Consider the following 18320-nt stretch of genomic DNA (forward strand, 5'->3'; position numbering starts at 1 on the left):
TCAATGCTGCAGAAATGTTTTTGTACCCTTCCCCAGATCTGTGCCTCGACACTATCCTGTCTCGCAGCTCTACGGACAATTCCTTCAACCTCATGGCTTGGTTTTTGCTCTGACATGAAAACTACTACTATGTAATAAGGTAATTGTTTTTTAATTGTAATAAATTTGCAGACATTTCTAAAAAATAAAATAAATGTTTTCACTTTGTCATTATGGGGTAGTGTATAGATTGAGATTCATTTTTTTTTTTATATCCAATTTAGAATAAGGCTGTAATGTAACAAAATGTATAAAAGGAAAGGGGTCTGAATACTTTCCAAATGCGCTGTAATAGCGTACTATTAAACAGATGAGTCCAGGGAAACAAAAGCCATGTGAAACTGCTGATGCCAAATTCCTCCCCTTGCTCTCCAGCCTGCATTGCCCTTCTATAGAGTCAGCTAGGTCTCCATGGGGACAAGGCAGAGCAGAGTGCTCTCTCCTCTCCACAGCTGCGTCCTTCAATGGACACTCAGACTGGGTGTTAATTACAGAAAGACCACTGTCTCACCATGCAGCAGATGGGCTTGGTCAGCAACTTCACTAGACACTTTTTGTAGGCGAAATCTGCTTTGTGATTTCCCCGGCCCATACGGAGCGATTTGTGATCGCCTTACACTGTAGTATACCGCCCCCTGGCATCGGAGTGCAGTACTGCTAAGGAAGATATTACAATTTTTCTAAACTACGGAGAGGCTAACTGCAAACAACCTGAAAACAATCTGTCATTTAATGGTATATCAAAACTTTATATTAGGCCATGGAAATGGAGCCATTCATTTTATTATTTGTAAAGCAGTAAAATTTGTCATAAAACAATACAATTAACGACAGAGTTTTAAAATCTAGAGCCTCATCTCTAATATACCATGACAGAAATCACTCACAGAGCCAACAAACAGTCCAACCTGATCTACCATATAAAAAAACATATGCTAATATATTCTTGCAGGGATTTTTTTTATTTTACCTTTAACTAGGCAAGTCAGTTAAGAACAAATTCTTATTTTCCTAGGAACAGTGGGTTACTGCCTTGTTCAGGGGCAGAACGACAGATTTTTACCTCGTCAGCTCGGGGATTCGATCTTGCAACCTTTCGGTTACTAGTCCAATGCTCTGACCACTACACTACCTGCCGCCCCAGGGATGGTATGTTGAGTCTTGCCAGTGTAGTGAGTTATGCTACAGTCACACTCCACTGTGTGATTAAATGTTGTGGCGGTCAAGGTGACGGTGACAATGGACATGGTAACCAGTGCGATGGCTGTCACGGGAAAGGAAACCACCATGACGATGTGGATGGCGATGGTGATGACGGTGGCGTGAGCGGTGGTGGCGTTTATGATGTCGTGGCCCCTTATCCCTGAGAAGCGACGCTTTGAGCAGTCTGGTGAACGGGAAGCGACCTTTGCCACACAGCATCCCCGTGAAGTCGTCCAGATCCAGAGACCACACCATGGCTCCACCCAGCTCCTGACGCTGCAGCGCTCTCATCTGCAGAGGAGCAGGAAGGAGTTTTACACATAGCTATGATAGTTATCGGATCAAAGTTAGTCGGCTGGCTGAACCTGGCATAATTAAAAAATGGGTTGATTAATGTGCATTGTCCCCGTCAAATAAAGTAACAACGTAATGCAACTGTATCGGCTTGCTTGATATATAAAGACAGGAAATGTGTTGCACAGATGCTGTACTGATGTAAACATGTACCTTCTCCCTCAGGATATCTATATATTCAAAGTTCAGCCAGTGATCGTATTCATGTGCCTGTATCAGCTTCTTGCTCTTATCAAATGTCACCACCGCCCCACTTTTGAGGTACTGACACACCTATAGAGTGGAGCAGAGAGACAGAACCTGTCAGGAATGTCAGCAAAGTTGGAACAAACGTTATTGACACTTGAACCGTAACAGGGTTCCTATTGCACCAGGTATGCTTTTTACCTCATGGTAGGCCATAACACGTACAGTAGTATCAGTCTCAGTATATTCCGCTGCGTCCTCTTGTAGCTCTGTGTCTTCCTTGTCATAATTTATCTCGTTCCCCAGGATTAGGGGTACAGGTGAGTAGGCAGGGAACCCCAGAGTCAGCTTCTGGGAATCCACTCCCTGAGAGAGCCAGTACTGCACTTGGTTCTGGGAAAACAGTACGGCATAAAGGATCAATAGAAGAGACTAACAAACATAACATGTTCTTTGGAAATCATGACAAGTAAAACCAGCAGAAACAAACTTGGTGTCCAAGTGATTTCAATCAGCTCTACCCATCAGGAATATAATGATGAAGTCATTTATTTGTACTGAACTGTAGTGAGAACTTCTCTCTGAGGTGTGTCCATAGCTGGATGCTTCCGGCTGAACAATGGACTGATGTGACCTGACATTCCCTCCAGTGGCCCATGGAGGTCAGAGGTCACCAAGGTGATGAAGTCAACATACCTACAGGGTCAAAAGTCAGGATTACCTTCTTAGGAACATTTTTCATCACATGGAATAGCTGTAAAATAATATGTAGTGTGGTCTATCAACAAGTACTTCAATGAATGACAATGTTACATGATTATGCCATTCGTAATGTCCCTTTTACTGTATCAGACGTCAATCTAAAACTGTGAGCGGTGAGTGTCTCTCTCCACCATAGTCCCATACTCCCTGGTGCTGTGTGTGGACTCACTGGGGGAAGCTATGTGCATCGTAGGCCTCTCTGGCATAGTCCTCCAGGCCGGACACTGCTGTGGAGAGGAGCAGGGCCTCAATCCCTGAGACACGAGCCTCCTCCTGAATTCCTCCACGCAACTCCTACGTTCGCACACACACACACACACACTTCTCACTTTCACAACATCAAATGAAAACGCAAACAAGAAGTCATCTCAGCTCTTACCTTGAGCAGATTAGTGAATATATGTTTCCCCCCCTGTGCTACATTAGAAGCAGAGCGAGGTTGCCACACCACATCCAGTCCATCAAAGCCCTCCTGCCTCAGGTGTTTTAGAACAGACTGGACAAACGTCTTCCTCCTGGTGTTGTCAGAGGACATTTTTAGGAGCCTATGGTGGAGGGATGGTTGAATGTTACTGCTTGGGTGAAAACTTTTCAATTCCAAAAGCACTTACAATTATTACTCTATGTGTGAGTGGGGTACTGACCTGGTATCCGTAGAGTTCCTTCCCCCAACAGCAAGCAGAGTTTTCAGATCTGGGTTCCTGGTGGAGGGCAGAGAAGAGATGGAATTATACAACCTGATGGTTGTGGTAGTAACACACACACACACACCCCTCTTTGAGCATGTTGAGGGAGTTGCAGAGGGTCTTGTCCTCCTGTGTGAAGGGTGTGATGTGATAGTCCTGGTCCAGGTCCATGTAGGCCATGATGATATGAGTGCAGAGGAATGGGTCAGCCATGTCCAGGCTGAAGGCAAGCATGTCAGGATGGTGCTGGGTCCTGCTGTTCACATAGCACACCAGACGGTACTCTTCCAGAGTACAAATGGCTTTAGTGACCACCAGGCTGAACCAAACAAAAACTAAATGGAAGAGAGCAATAGTTCAGCAATGTGCAACTACTCTACAGTACAATATCTAATGTAAAGGCAAGGCTACCATTTATACCGAGGAGATTACATTTGAATAAGCATACCATGTTCCTTACCTGCTGCCACATTCATGTTGTGCTGACATCCAGGTGGGAACTTACATCTGACAGGGCAAGAAAGTAGGATCTAGGAAAATGATCGCTCAGGTTGTTCTTGTGAAGCTGTGCCAAGAAAGTCCACATTCTGTTTTGTCACACTGATCTATATTTTACAGCTTTTAAAATAGAGCAGGAAAACACCACAACTGTACAATAAGATAGATGTCATTTGATTTGACATTGTATGCTTTTGCAACACGTTTAGTAATTGAATATTATTAATTCCATAAAAAGTTCGTTTCAAACATTTGATTGTTTCAGTGTTGTGTTACATCATATTCCACTAGAGGGAGAATGGTCCATGTTGACAACTACCCGTTATGCGCATACAATTTAATGTAAAAAAATGTAAGAGGCTATCTGAACTATAACGGAATTTGTTAGATCAAATATGTATATTTTATGTAAGTTCATGTTGATCAGTCTATATTGTAGTAATTTGCTCAAATCAAGAGAAAAACTAACATTCCACAGGTAACCTAATTAGCCTAGATACCGACAGTATTGCTGTTTATTTGCGTGCGACTTAACACACCTGTCCTCCCGTGTCTGGATAACACCGGCGAAGGTCTCACTTCAAATTAGGAAAAACATTACTACATGTTCACCTCCAGGAGAAACAAATACACTGTGCTAGTCCTACTAATCACAACATGGGCCTATTGATCAACCACTTCTTCAAAACGTCGCACCTTCTTCTGTGGACTTTGTATGTCAGTTGCCGCCACCAACTGGACTGGAGTGTGGACCAGAGACCGTCAAGGTCTGTAGGCTATACGTGCGCTCTAGCTAAAAGCCCGCTATCTGAGCCCTGCATACTCGAGCACCGTACCAATACCAGAGTGGGTACACTCGCTTTAAGCATGCTCGAGCACCGTACCAATACCAGAGTGGGTACACTCGCTTTAAGCATGCTCGAGCACCGTACCAATACCAGAGTGGGTACACTCGCTTTAAGCATGCTCGAGCACCGTACCAATACCAGAGTGGGTACACTCGCTTTAAGCATGCTCGAGCACCGTACCAATACCAGAGTGGGTACACTCGCTATAACGCAACATTTTTTTGTGGGAAAAACATCAGTAGAGTTGAAAATGCGATGGATACCCATTTTACTTTTATTTTTTATTCCGTAGCCTACATGGGAATGTAACTGCAAAAGGTATTAGGTGTGATCATTGTCGGGGGAGACAGTGGTCATGTTCTATTTCAGTATGGGAGGGAAAGGGATTGTTATTAGATTTTAAGAAGTAATGAGGTTGAAGAGCCAGAATTAAGTGAACTGCTGTGGAAATCTTCAGCGGATGTAGTATTTAGGTATTTAATGATGTATTTTGTTTACTTGGGGTTTACTAGGGGCATTCAACCCTTACACTATGAGGTCCGTAGCCTACTGGTTTTCTGTTCTACCTGATAATTAATTCCACCCACCTGGTGTCCAAGGTCCAAATCAGTCCCTGATCAGAATGGAACAATGAAAAAACACAGTGGAACTGGCTTCGAGGTCCAGAATTGAGTTTGAGGGGCCTACATGATGAGATTATTATTGGCAAAAAGAGCAAGATTATTTTTAATTGTCAAACGGCAGCCAAGCATCGATCATCATGTCTCCAGAATAAGACCCTCAATATTTATTGGAAAGGAGCATCAAGCTCATCACCTTTCACTTTCCCCACCTTGTGAAGTTCATAACTTATTTCATCTGTAGCCTAATACACTGCCTGCTTTCCAGACAAGTCACAGTGGGAGGACCACACATGTCATTGCGTGACTCCAAGTTTACTTCCATGTGATGGTTATTAGATAAACATTTGCACATAAAAGCGTTTCCACCAGCATTTCTTGCATAATTAATATCCCACCTTGTCTAGAATATTTTGTTTTTTGTCAACATTTGGAAAGTTTCCATTGGGCCTATCATGACATGTTTTTATCTGACGTGCGCTTTTACTCACATGAAAAAGGTTGGATGGAAACCTGAATAGTGAGACCAGCTGTTCAGTCACTACAGATATTTTTTTACAGTATAGACTGTCACGTGTTTATTATCATGATTTTTTAGATCATCTAAGAACTATTTGCACAACACACAATCGTTGAGATGCAGAAATGGACCGTTCAGACAACACTTTTTTGTTTTGTTTATTATCAACCTAAATGAACATTTTCCTCGATCTTCATTCATTTCATACATTCTCCATACATTCAGTAGTAAAAAATCCCATGTTCAAAACAGTTCCTGTGGAGAGATAAAGGATGATTCAGAATCACTCTGGGTTGATAGGTAACCTAACGATTAGTAAACGGGAACCATCCTGTTTTACAGTTTGCTTCATCGAGATAGATTCTCCACAACAGTGATAAATGGTTCATTTAGTCAGTGTACCTGCTCCAGATCCCTCTCCTCATCCTCCTGAATATAGAGGACCAGCTCCTTCCTCTCTTTCTCTGTCTGCAACCCCACAGAGAGACACACTTCAGTCAGGGAGCCTCTCCTTAACACCTAGCTAACTCAGGACTACACACACATACAGTACGTGATCATCTACACATGTATTTTATAATTGCACTGCTCTTTTGAACTCAACTGCTGTGTCTGTGACATCATCTGAACCAGTGATCAGCATGGTCATTCTAGTTCCAGGAGGCCATAGAGGTAATGGGAGGGAAAATAAAGGAGAAACAGACAGACGGCTTGTCTTTCTCGTGACCTCTGGCGACAACAGGATTCAAAGTGAAGTTGAGAAGTAGATGTTCTAGGTAGTGGTGCCAAGTTGTCCCTGGACTTGTGTTGTGTGATTTGCCTGTTTACACTAACTGCCCCAGATAAGGTGGTGGAGGTTGAATACAAAAAAGAAGCAAGAGAATGTGCAGGGTGAGTACCAGGAACACAGCTAAGAAAAGTCCCACCCTAACTTATCACACTGCTCCAAATGTCCCCTTATCCCCACCAGACGTCAGAACAGTATCTACCTATCTCTTCCTTATATATCTTTTAAAATCTTAACTGTGTAATCACAGACGTTCTGTGAAGTGTTTGAGCTGGATTTTTTTCCTATTGATTGGATAACTCAGAAGGAAGTATTCCGTCTTTGTCTTTGCCCAAATTGCAAACAAGACATAGTTCATGTGTACTGGGTGTAGATGATTTACATAGAGTAATCCCCTGCCTCTTGATTTACTTTGTCATTACTAAATGAGGATCTGTGAAGTGATTCATGGTCATAATGATAAGTTGTGGGATTAAGTGGGACCTGCCTTTTCAGAGGTTTCGGTGTTTCTTGACCTCTGTTGGGCACAGAGGATGGCGTCATGGACGGAGAGGAAGAGGTGACCTTGGGCGATATTGCCCTCCTCAAACACCCCTCCCCCCTCCAGTTCCTCGTACACCTGTGCTGTAAAACACACACACCAGAAACCAACAAAGTAATACAAAGAGAAAAAATAGGGAGCTTAGGGACGTTGCATGCCCTCTATGATACTAGGATTTTCTGTGTAAGTAATGTGACAGACATGGGCTTTTGTGTTAAGGGACTGAATTTTCCACCCAACGTTGTGGAGCTCAAATGACCTTAAACATTCTTTTGGATCAGGAAGCCCAAGGCATTGCATATGTGATTCAGCAGAAGAACAGAGAACACTTTGTAAATGAATGGTAAATTGAATGCCAACCTGCGCTATTCCCTTTGATGAATCACCTCTTTATCTCAATAGGAAAAAGTGAGAAGGAGAAGGAAATTGAAAATTCTATACCCTATTATGGTCATGCTGAGATTGAATTTGAACCATTAACTGTGTTCTATGTAATCTTCTATGTGCCCTTAGTTTGCGCACAGTGACTCAGCTTTTTCTCCTGCAAGTAAGATTCTGTTCCCATGACTACATTTGAAAGTCACCTAGCTACGTCATGAAAACTAGATCTTACCTTGAACATTGGCCAAGTAAAGCTTGATCCCCAGCATCTCATAGCTTGAGTTCATCTGTGAACAACAAGCGCATAACAGCACACATCAAGCCTCAACCAATTCTATGAGAGCTGCAGTGCATATCACTCCAAATGTTCAAATGCATCCTGCACTTTCAGACTTGTTAAAAAAAATGAAATAAAATGGGATACAGTAGTATCCCCCATCATCTCACAATTCCTATACTGCAGCTAGCATAATAGCAAACAAATAGCCAAGGCTTCAGCTGATGGGGATCCAAATAAAGGGAAAACAAAGAAAAACCAAATGGCTAGCCGTCTGACCTTGATGAGTACTTTGATTCCCATGAGGTCTATGAAACAGACCCCTGCCAGGTCCAGGATGAGGGTGTGGAAGGGCCTGGGTTGAGAGTCCAGGGTAACAGAGGAGGAACTTGGTTGGTCTGGGTCAGGAGGCTGCTCGCCCAGCTCAATGTCACTACAGTGGAAGTTGACATAGTTGGTTGGTGATGGTGGCGGGTAAGGATTGCTGTCACCAATGTCAAAGTCATTCTGAAGCTCTATCTGTGATATGGTCTAGACATGGGGGAGGACATAACAACAAAATAGTCAACATAAGATAGCTAGTTTAAAGTAACTCTGTCCATTTTAATGCATGAATGCCCTTTGACCTGACGCCCCTTGACCTCTGACCTCTCACCTGAGACTTCATGGTTCCCAAAGAGCAGGGCTTCTTCTTCTTGGTCTTCTTGTTTTGCCCTTCTAACTCCTTCTGCTGCTTCTTCAGAAACTTCTTCCTGGCTAAGAGAAGTTTACTTGGGTCCAATCCAGTCTACGCACAAACACACATACACAAACACACCATATGGGAAACGAGTCTAAACATAATTGACTTTGCATGGCAGAAAGAGGGATATGGCCATCCTATAGTCATTAAAGTACCTTTTTGATGACTTTTTGTCTGAATATCTCTGCATTGGCAAAATAGAGAGGGGAGCAGTAGTTCACTATTTTCACCCCCTCTACACATTTCACCTATAGAAAAAATAAATGAAAATGTCTCCATTCCATTGGATAGATTCGCATTCATAAAACCTTGCTATGAAAGAAGACACAAACATAAATCCAAAGTAAATGCTGAATACAATGTTTCATTACCTTGCTGTAAATCTTGGGATTTTTGTAGAGATCTGTGTCCATGATCTGAGCCATCTCTGAACCATTTCGACTGTGAAGAACAAAATATAATGTATAATATAATTTTTCTACCATTATAAAACAGATGACTATAGCAAATGTTCCCGTTTGTGACTTTTATTGCGCAATCAATGTTGTTGTTTTACTTACAACTGGGTCTGGAAAATAACCACGAGGACGGAGAAGCTGACTCCAATGGCAACTCCATAAGGCAAACTCAGGAAGAAGGTGGCTAAAAAGGACACCACCCACACACACTGGACAAGATACGGGATCATTAGAGCAGTAGATTTGACAGTGTTTGAGTATCGTCGCCAGAGCTGACACGTAACATGTGGATTATTTGACTCACACAGTCCAGTTTGCTCTTCTTCCAGAGGTAATATGGGTCAGAGAGTTGCAGCAGAGTGTTCTTCAGGTTGATCGCTATCAGGGCTCCCAGCACAGACTACAGGAATAAATGGTGATTAAAACACTCGCTACCTTCAACATGTTATTTGTAGATCATGATATAAGATGAAACAAAGACTGCTTTTGATTTTCTACCTTCAGAGCTACTGTACGTCAGTGATTCTCAACCAGGGGTCTAGGATGCCTGGGAGGCCTCAGAGAGCTTTCAGGGGGTCCCTGATTTGAAAGCGCTTCAGTGGGCCCCGGCATGGAAAAGGTTGAGAACACCTGCTGTACGTCACTGTTCTTATCTTTTATTTAATGCACTGAAATAAAGGTCCTCACCTTTGGTAGTGGTTTGAGGAAAGCCCCCAAGGCCAGCATGGTGACCATGACCACCAGCATCACACACAGACTGGCAAACTGTGAAGAGGAAAGTAGAGGAGAGATTGATTATTGAGACAAGACCACAATATTACATACTGTTGTGTACTGAACAGAGCTCTTATGAAACTTGGTACGTTATGTTAGTCAGTCAACCAGAAAGCAAATTAACAATTGAACGATTATTAAGTGAATTGTTACGCGTAAAAGTGAGAGGTATGTTCAATGAATATTGTGTTGTCAAGTGCCGTGCAACGTTTCTACGTGGTCCTGCCTCACTGCTCCCTGTGTCTGACCTGTGATGTTCCCCCAGCATTGTCTACCGCCAAGGTGACAGACAGAGCACAGCAGATCACATGGATCTTGAAGAAAGACCCCAAGAAGTTACTGCAGCCCAGAGCCAGCATCTCCTGCACAGAAACGCACACTCCTATCAGTGTTTATAGTACACTATGATGAGTAATGGAGACTGTAGTCAGGCAGCTTAGACAGGGATTTGATGGCATTACATTTTTTTTTAAATGGAACAAAATGGGGTTTTCATCTCATTTGAAGAAAAAAAGATGAAGACATGCTTGTCCCCTATTCATACCTGGTTGGGATCCACATCGTAGCCATGCTTTGCTGCCAGTGTCCTGCCCATAGCCAGGTTGATCACATAGCCCACGATAGCCAGGGAGAAGGCTGTGCTCAGCATGTCATCCCACTGAATCACTGTTGGGAGGATCGGAGCAGGAAATCTAGAAGAAGAGGTTGGGACCACAGAATCTACTGTGTAAGGATAGACTGTAAAACAGCCATAATAGCAAACCATAACAGTAAACTTTTCTGGTAATATTCTGTCCCCCTTACCCTAGGGGAATTTCTCCCACTATGTCCATGTGATACTTCTCAGGCAGGTCCAGGGGACCTGATATGGCTGTGGCCACTACCACCTGTGCAAATGGAAGTTCTGGTTTAACCATTTATATTGGTCTTACAACTCCAGAGCATAGCATAGCATAGCACAGCATAGCATAGCATAAGAGGAACAGATTAGTCTCCTCGATTACTCACAACAATGATCTCCATGGGGATGGGGAAAGGCAGTTTGTGACGAAAGTGTGCACTCAGCTCCTTCACTGTGATGAGTACCACACTACTGACCAGAGCAAAGACCAGCGAGGCTATGTTGGTGTCAGGCAGGCCATAAAAAATATCTTTTAGAGTCTGGGACAAAAAGGGACATCATTTTGTCAACTTTTAGAAACCTTAGAGAGGGGCATCATGGTTAGTGTAAGTAGTAGTGTAGTTCTGCATGCATATGGGATACTTACATATATGGTGGCAAGTGGTCCACTGTAGGGAGGTACTTTAATACCAAAGATGTACTTCAGTACAGAGATGAGGATCTGCAGTCCTGCAGCCGTCATGAAGCCCCTGATGAACGACTCAGACAAGTAGATGGCCACGAAGCCAAACTGCATTAGACCCAGGCCCATCTGCTCAGATAGAATTTGTGTCCCAGGTCACTTACAATTATGAAGACAGTATTATTTTCACGATACCACACTAAGGTAACATATTGTATTGACACTGTACAATGATGAACTAAGCCTCTATGTGGCCCTCAGGCAATACCTGGATGACGGCAGTGAGACAGGCCAGTGTTCCAGAGATGCCCAGTCGAACCTCGTTCATCCTGTCCTCATCCACTAGTGTAGCATTGAGGGTGGCATTGAAGTGGCTGAAGTCAGACTCAGGGGCCAGACTCAGACACACCATTCCCACCATGATACTGAGCACAGCAAAAGTACCTGGACATAGAGATCACTCAAGTCACATCACACTTTAAGGAGATCTAGTCTTTCATCTAAAGTCTTCAATTATCCTTTTACATGTAGATTTACAGTAGATTTACAGTACCTGGGACCATTTGGTGAGCAGTGCCCATGAAGAAGTAGGGGATGAGAGGAAAGAAGGAGGAGTAGAGGCCATTGACAGGAGGCAGGTTAGCCAGCAGAGCAAACGCCATGCCTGTACAGAACATGACTCATGAATTGAATTAATCATAAACTCTTGATAATAAATTGTAATGTTAAAAACATCACTAGGAAACTATTCTGCTTCCAACTCTCATCTGAGATAATATATAGCAGGACAACAGCTCAAATGATGAGACACCAGAAGGAGGAGACTGACAAACCCTGAGGAACCTGAATGGTGCCTGCGCTGACCCCGCTAATGACATCACACAGCAGGTTCTCCTTCACCTTGTACTTGGGCAGCCAGCTCAGGATAGGCAGGTGTCTGAACAGCAGGGACTTGAGTCGAGACCCAGAGCACCTAATAACGTGCATCAGCATGCAAGTCTGGTTAGAACAGTCACCCTATGGCCTCATAGCTGGCTCCTCTTTATTTGGTATAGTACCAGCTCAGTTCTCTCAAGGGGAACATACTGGTTTAAAATGTAGATGTCATAATGAAAGTACTCAAGTGTTGTTAGATGAGCTTTATTGACTCATGAAAAGAGATAAACAGTTGTGGGCTTTTGATAGTCAGCAGAATGTAAACGCTGTACCTGAAGCATTTCTTCACTTTCTCTCCTATGGGGAAGGCCCGTTTCTTCTTGTCAAACTCCCCATCAAAGTCTGGGAGGGAGTAGGCTGGCCTGTTGATCACATAGCGTGGGCTTTCTTGTTGCATGGTTTCAGCCAATCAGAGGATAGTTAGACAGGCCAAGAATTGACGCTAGTATCCATGCAGCTGCACTGAGGTGTGAATGAGAGATTACATTGCATTGATAAAATGTCGTAACATTGCTCAAAAATTAGTCTGGTCCAGATCTGTTTGAGCTCTTGCCAACTCCATGGCTGTTATTGTCAAGATAAACATGACTTTGGTGTGACAATTCCATTAAGAGTTGGCAAGATAGGAGAAAATGACTGGTACTCTTCCCTGGCTACTCAAAGGACACTCACAGAGCATCGTTTGAGGTGGCATCCATATACTAGGAAGGTCTATGAATATCACGCAACTATAATACATAGGCAGTGGTTAGAAAGAAGTAAGGTTGAATTAAGCACCCTTATTTCCTGAGTATAAACCTCTCATGTTCTGCTGGGTTCCTAATCTAACCTTGAGAGAGGTAGGTAGGTCCAGTGCCATTCTGTCTGAACAGAGCTAGATAACCAATCTTACAAACTAGAGGCACGTGGTCAGTCAAACGTCTACCCCTCTCACACTACAAAGACCATGGTAATACTGAACTAAAACACTGGATGGGTTGCATGTTCAATATGAAATTGATATATATTTTTTTTTTCAAATGACAGACCATTAAGATTAGATTATTCAGTAACGCAAGTGAAAAGAATAGATATAACAAACTATATTTTGAGATCAGAAAGATCATTTCTTGCATGTGTGCCAGAGTCCGAATGCAAATATTATTTCAGAAAGCCTACACAAAGACAATAGACCACCAAGTGTCTTACATTTGATACGAGGTGATCTGCAACATACTAAGCACATTTCAAAATCTAACACAAGGCAGAGTAAAGTGCCCAACAAATCAAAAACAAAGCAAGTATGCCGCACTGTACCGTACTGCCAGAGTGAACCATCGGATGGCACTGGTTTGAGTTTTCACACCCCAGAAAATATTCATTATTTGTTTTATACTGGGGCTATGCTGACACCTTTTCCGTGGGAGGAGCCACAGATGGGGAAACCCTGGCCTAGCTGCCTTTAGAGGGAAAGTCATAGGCATCATGTTTGGTTGGAATAGTTCATTATGGAAGTGCAATATGATTATGGAAATTATTATTGAAAGGATCCGTCTAAATAATAATATCATACAGTCACATCAACATAAATCACAGTTCAACATTTATTAATAGAATGTACAACCAAAATACATCTTGTGAATAATTTTTTTTAAACTCTTACCATGCAAAACAAACCAATTGTTTATTTAAAATATTTCTCTCACGAACAGCCTTTCTCTATCTCATACAAAAACACACCGTTCACACATTTGCAGGCATTGCTATACAAATAGAGAAGGATACAAGGTTTAAAATCAAGACCAACTTGTTTAAAGGTGGAAATTCTGTTTAAATACATTAGATATTTAATATGATAAAAACAAAGCCAAAAAATGTGCTGATCAACATGAATATAAGACAGAAAACATATGAAGATAGAAACAGTGAAAAAGAAACCCCATCAAATCAGGACTTCCATACACCTGTGTATTAGCTTGCATTATATCCATCCTCACCCCCTGGCCTTTTCTCTTTAAAAGCAGACGACAGCATTGGAAGAACCAATCCAATGGAATTAATAACACTGTAAAGTGCATTATTATGCATCACATCAAATATGTGTGTGTAGTTAACTAAAAGAGAATAACAAATATTCAAAAGCATATGACAAGCCAACATCCAGACAGAGATAGCAATGACTAAATAATGGCCAAATAATCCTGCTCTCCCTATTGACGGAGAGAGAAACAGCAGAGAGACCGCATAACACAGTGACTTTCCCATGGGTGTATTTGACACTTACTCATTAGATTGGATTAGACATTGGATCAATACATTTCAACCTGAAATTTAAAATACAATTCTTAAAAACTGTGTCCTTTTGGAAAGCTTCGAGCCAAATCCTCAGAGACAAACCCCCACAGCCTACATGACCTAGTCTTGATCCCTAAGCCACTCTACAAATAGCCTTGTGCAAATCCTTGCTTTGAAACGTAAGCCACTGCTGCCTGCCATTACAGATAAGCAGTAGATCCATCAGAAGGAGTTTTTCCAAGTGACTATATGGCTACTCACTCCAACAAAACAAATGAGCTGTTACTGTATGTATAGTAGTGAGGGTTGACAACAATTTAGGGCTTGTCCAGAGTGTGTAACTACGCTGATTAAAAGTTCAAAGAACTTTTATGCAGCCATTCCAGATTCTCCGTGCTCTCTTTCTTTGAAACACGTTTTTTGACCAACTCTTCTACAGCTGGCTGGTTCCCCAAACCTCCTACCCAGTGTATGGTGGGTCAAATGGATGGTGATCAGAAGTCACTGAGGATACTGATGTCTGCAAACTCCTGGCGGTACCTGTGAGAGTACAGGGCTAGGAGGAAGGCCCATTTGAGAGTGAGGAAGCTCCAGACACAGGACAGGTACAGGCTCGTCGGGTCAGTGGGAGCTGCAGGACGGGAGAGAATATACAATCTGTCAAACTTTCTCAGAATAACTCTACACTTAATTACTAGATGATATATAGTTTCTGAATCTGTAATCAATAGTTACATAGCAGATAAGAGAATATGAGGCAGAGTATGAGGCAGAGAGCGAGAGAAAGACTAACATTGCTTCTGTGTGATGGCGAGGGTGAGGAAAGTAGCGAAGGCCACCACAGCCAGGACGGAGAAGAGACCCGCAACGAAGATGAAGAACTTGAGTCCCTTCAGCCATGTGCGCCAGTAGTCCTGCAGGTACATAATGTGGGTGACAAGGGCCCAGAGCGCCAGCACTCCTGTTGGGTGACAGAAACATGTGGAATACCGTATCATACTCTCCAGAAAGGCCGGCATGCTGTGAGACCTCGTCACTGAACTAGGACATAGGGACAGCGTGCGAAGTTAGGGAGCATCACAGAAAAAGCCATTGGTGAAGCAGATGTAAGGGGCCCTTGCGCTAATTGAAGGTTGTGACGCTAAATGTGATGCAAACAGTCAGCCTATTCAATTCACACTTCTACACATTTATTCATAAGTTGTGAGTAATAGTCTCAGTTCATCAAGGCATTAGGCTAGATCAGGGATGGGCAACTTTGATGGGGATGGAGGACACAAAAAATCTGAACTCATTATGAGGGGCCGATCTACACCCCACATTGCGAGCAAAACATTATTGTGGCCCCCCTCTTGCAGTGGAGATTTAAAATTAAAATAAAACATATTTTAGAGTTAATTTTGTGCAATTCTATACATTTTGCCATGGGGTGTAGGGAAAATGTTACAGTTTTAAAGAGTTTGCTGCAATTCTATACATTTTGCCATGGGGTGTAGGGAAAATGTTGCAGTTTTAAAGAGTTTGCTGCAATTCTATACATTTTGCCATGGGGTGTAGGGAAAATGTTGCAGTTTTAAAGAGTTTGCTGCAATTCTATACATTTTGCCATGGGGTGTAGGGAAAATGTTGCAGTTTTAAAGAGTTTGCTGCAATTCTATACATTTTGCCATGGGGTGTAGGGAAAATGTTGCAGTTTTAAAGAGTTTGCTGCAATTCTATACATTTTGCCATGGAGTGTAGGGAAAATGTTGCAGTTTTAAAGAGTTTGCTGCAATTCTATACATTTTGCCATGGGGTGTAGGGAAAATGTTGCAGTTTTAAAGAGTTTGCTGCAATTCTATACATTTTGCCATGGGGTGTAGGGAAAATGTTGCAGTTTTAAAGAGTTTGCTGCAATTCTATACATTTTGCCATGGGGCGGAGATGTACATTAGCTGTTTTACATTTACATTTTGAAGAGAAATGTTTGCAGTTTTTATATCTGAGTTAGACTGAATAACAAAACCCCGGCAGGTAATTTGACCATGATAACAAGTTTAGACAAACTATCAGTGACTCAGATAACAAGAGAGAAACTACTGATGTACAACCAAATTTAGACACTGCACTTTCTGTATTCTACTATTTTAACTCAAAACAGTATGTTGAGACAGCCGACGGAGTTCCGAATAAATAAAAAAGATTTTTATTTTTTATTGATCTAACGGTCTGTGCCAGTTGCCCATCCCTGGGCTCGATCTTTTAGCCTTTTTTTGCTACAGTAACAACACAGTATTACACAAAAACATTTCATTGAAACCATGAGAAATGATGGTGAAATGCCCATTTATCTTGGCCTACAAGTCTGTCGTGTGTGTGTGTGTGTGTGTGTGTGTGTGTGTGTGTGTGTGTTGAGAACAACATTAGCATGAGCAACAATATTGGAGTTGGCGGTTCACCTTCAAAATTAAAGTCCCCAATTGAAACACGAGAAGTGCTAAAAATTGTGGAACAATGCCCCAATTGGACAAGATAATGCTAAGCAATGTTGGAATGTTGTTATATAAATTCAACAAATGACAATAGTTAAATTGACACAAAACAGTAGAAATCTGTTGAAATCGTACTGCGGATGTATTTGCATTGGGGGCATACGTATATGCACTGTACAGCATTACTTATCTTTGGACCATGAAATGGTGGTACCAGCCTACTCAGTGACACCCACAGACAACAATTCAGAAGAGTTTACACAAATATTAGCAGCGGAGCTCTTATTGTGTAACTTTTGTCATTTGTGGGTTTTACAGAGTAGGCTGATACCTCATTCCATAGACTCTGGATTCATAAGTAGCCCAATGCAATTCTGAACTCTAATACATACACAGTGCAATTTCAACAGATACATTTTTTTCAAATGAACAAATGGTCTTTTGTTGAATATCCATAACATTTCAACATTGTTTAGCATTATCTAATCCAATTATGGCTCATTCCACTATTTGTATCCATTTGCATCAGTTTCAATGAATGATTTATATATACACTAGATGACTGTGTTGTAGCCACTGTTCCTTCATCTTGGCACTCCCCACCGTTGTAAACAATATTTTATAAGATATAGAAATAAATTTATAAATGTCTACATTCGTTTTTGCCATGTTTATTTTATTACAAACACCTTAATATATACTTTTAGATTATACTATGCGTGTTAAAACTAATAATTAAACAAATATATACAAACATTTATACATTTTAGAGATGACTAATGTTACTATCCACACTACTACAACATTTAAATACACGCAATTTTGTCCTTGAAACAACTGAAATACTGCAGAAGTCCATTAATTCCTACAGAGGACTATTCCTAATGCCCTTGCCTTCATGGATCGTTGGGACTCCCCTACCCCATGACATTTAAAATGGTTACGTTCGAGTTAGGGTAGGGACGCTTAGCAATATGGCCGACCGGTGGCTTCAAAGCATCAGCAATAGATGGTTTTGTTTTAATACATAATTGATTTCAATGGGGAACTTTTATTTTGGAGGCGAACCACCGAATCCACTATCGTTGCTCAAGCTAATATTGTTCACGACACACTGGTATGTCCGCCATTCTATGTTGTTACTGTACCTGACAATCCGCCCATTGCCGCCGTCCATGGTTGTTTGTATGCTATGTTCCAGACAAAAAATGCTGAAAATCCAACCAGCATACCAAAGGTAGCATATCCTATACTGATGTATGTTCTACTCTTCCCCATTAACACGGATATAACTATAACTATAAATTGAAAAGTTTTTTTGGGGGGGAAGCTGCTATTTTGACGGTCAATAACAATGTATAAACGTAGCCTGACAAACACGGCTCACGGAGTATAGCGATTACGCAACAGCAGTCCTGGCTGGATGTTGTTATCCTGAAATCACCCGAACTGGCTATACAACAACTGATTTCAACTACATCACATGAACCATCTCGAATTGATACAAACGAATTGGTTATCGAGCGAACACAACACTCGCTGCAATTGTGTAAATTACACACAACCGACAAAAACAGTAACCTACAGTGGCAACAAATTAACAACTTCTCCTACCGGCCCAGGAAGATTCATCTTCTTCGTTAGGGTTTTACACCGGAC

At 41.9% G+C, this 18320-nt stretch overlaps 3 protein-coding genes across 6 annotated transcripts; all 3 read right to left on the reverse strand.

Moving 5' to 3' along the window:
- Positions 1 to 786: 786 nt before the first annotated feature.
- On the reverse strand, positions 787 to 5161 carry LOC109869869 (chitinase-like protein 4). The gene is made up of 10 exons (XM_020460157.2): positions 4268 to 5161; positions 3691 to 3795; positions 3316 to 3565; positions 3189 to 3245; positions 2924 to 3089; positions 2714 to 2838; positions 2346 to 2478; positions 1984 to 2175; positions 1750 to 1869; positions 787 to 1533 (listed from the first exon to the last, which is right to left on the reverse strand). The coding sequence occupies exons 2-10, from the start codon at positions 3704 to 3706 to the stop codon at positions 1246 to 1248; spliced, it is 1347 nt and encodes a 448-aa protein (XP_020315746.1). The 5' UTR covers positions 3707 to 3795; positions 4268 to 5161; the 3' UTR covers positions 787 to 1245.
- A 699-nt stretch (positions 5162 to 5860) lies between these two features.
- Positions 5861 to 13277, reverse strand: LOC109869190 (solute carrier family 26 member 9-like). 4 transcript variants are annotated; one of them, XM_020459143.2, is made up of 21 exons: positions 13213 to 13277; positions 12189 to 12378; positions 11814 to 11953; positions 11534 to 11644; positions 11249 to 11424; positions 10945 to 11109; positions 10685 to 10837; positions 10481 to 10563; positions 10221 to 10368; positions 9925 to 10038; positions 9590 to 9667; positions 9207 to 9302; positions 9005 to 9111; positions 8816 to 8885; positions 8600 to 8692; positions 8358 to 8489; positions 7982 to 8233; positions 7658 to 7712; positions 6991 to 7127; positions 6119 to 6184; positions 5861 to 5971 (listed from the first exon to the last, which is right to left on the reverse strand). In XM_020459143.2, the coding sequence occupies exons 2-21, from the start codon at positions 12311 to 12313 to the stop codon at positions 5960 to 5962; spliced, it is 2313 nt and encodes a 770-aa protein (XP_020314732.2). In that variant the 5' UTR covers positions 12314 to 12378; positions 13213 to 13277; the 3' UTR covers positions 5861 to 5959. The 4 variants fall into 4 exon arrangements, with proteins under 4 accessions (XP_020314732.2, XP_031659796.1, XP_031659797.1 ...); XM_031803936.1 differs by having other exon boundaries at positions 12189 to 12373; positions 13213 to 13269; XM_031803937.1 differs by having other exon boundaries at positions 13218 to 13262.
- Positions 13278 to 13481: 204 nt separating this feature from the next.
- Positions 13482 to 18320, reverse strand: slc48a1a (solute carrier family 48 member 1a). The gene is made up of 3 exons (XM_020459144.2): positions 17810 to 18320; positions 14984 to 15151; positions 13482 to 14821 (listed from the first exon to the last, which is right to left on the reverse strand). The coding sequence occupies exons 1-3, from the start codon at positions 17937 to 17939 to the stop codon at positions 14685 to 14687; spliced, it is 435 nt and encodes a 144-aa protein (XP_020314733.1). The 5' UTR covers positions 17940 to 18320; the 3' UTR covers positions 13482 to 14684.

Source organism: Oncorhynchus kisutch, linkage group LG24, assembly GCF_002021735.2.
Source record: "Oncorhynchus kisutch isolate 150728-3 linkage group LG24, Okis_V2, whole genome shotgun sequence".
NCBI lineage: Eukaryota > Metazoa > Chordata > Actinopteri > Salmoniformes > Salmonidae > Oncorhynchus > Oncorhynchus kisutch.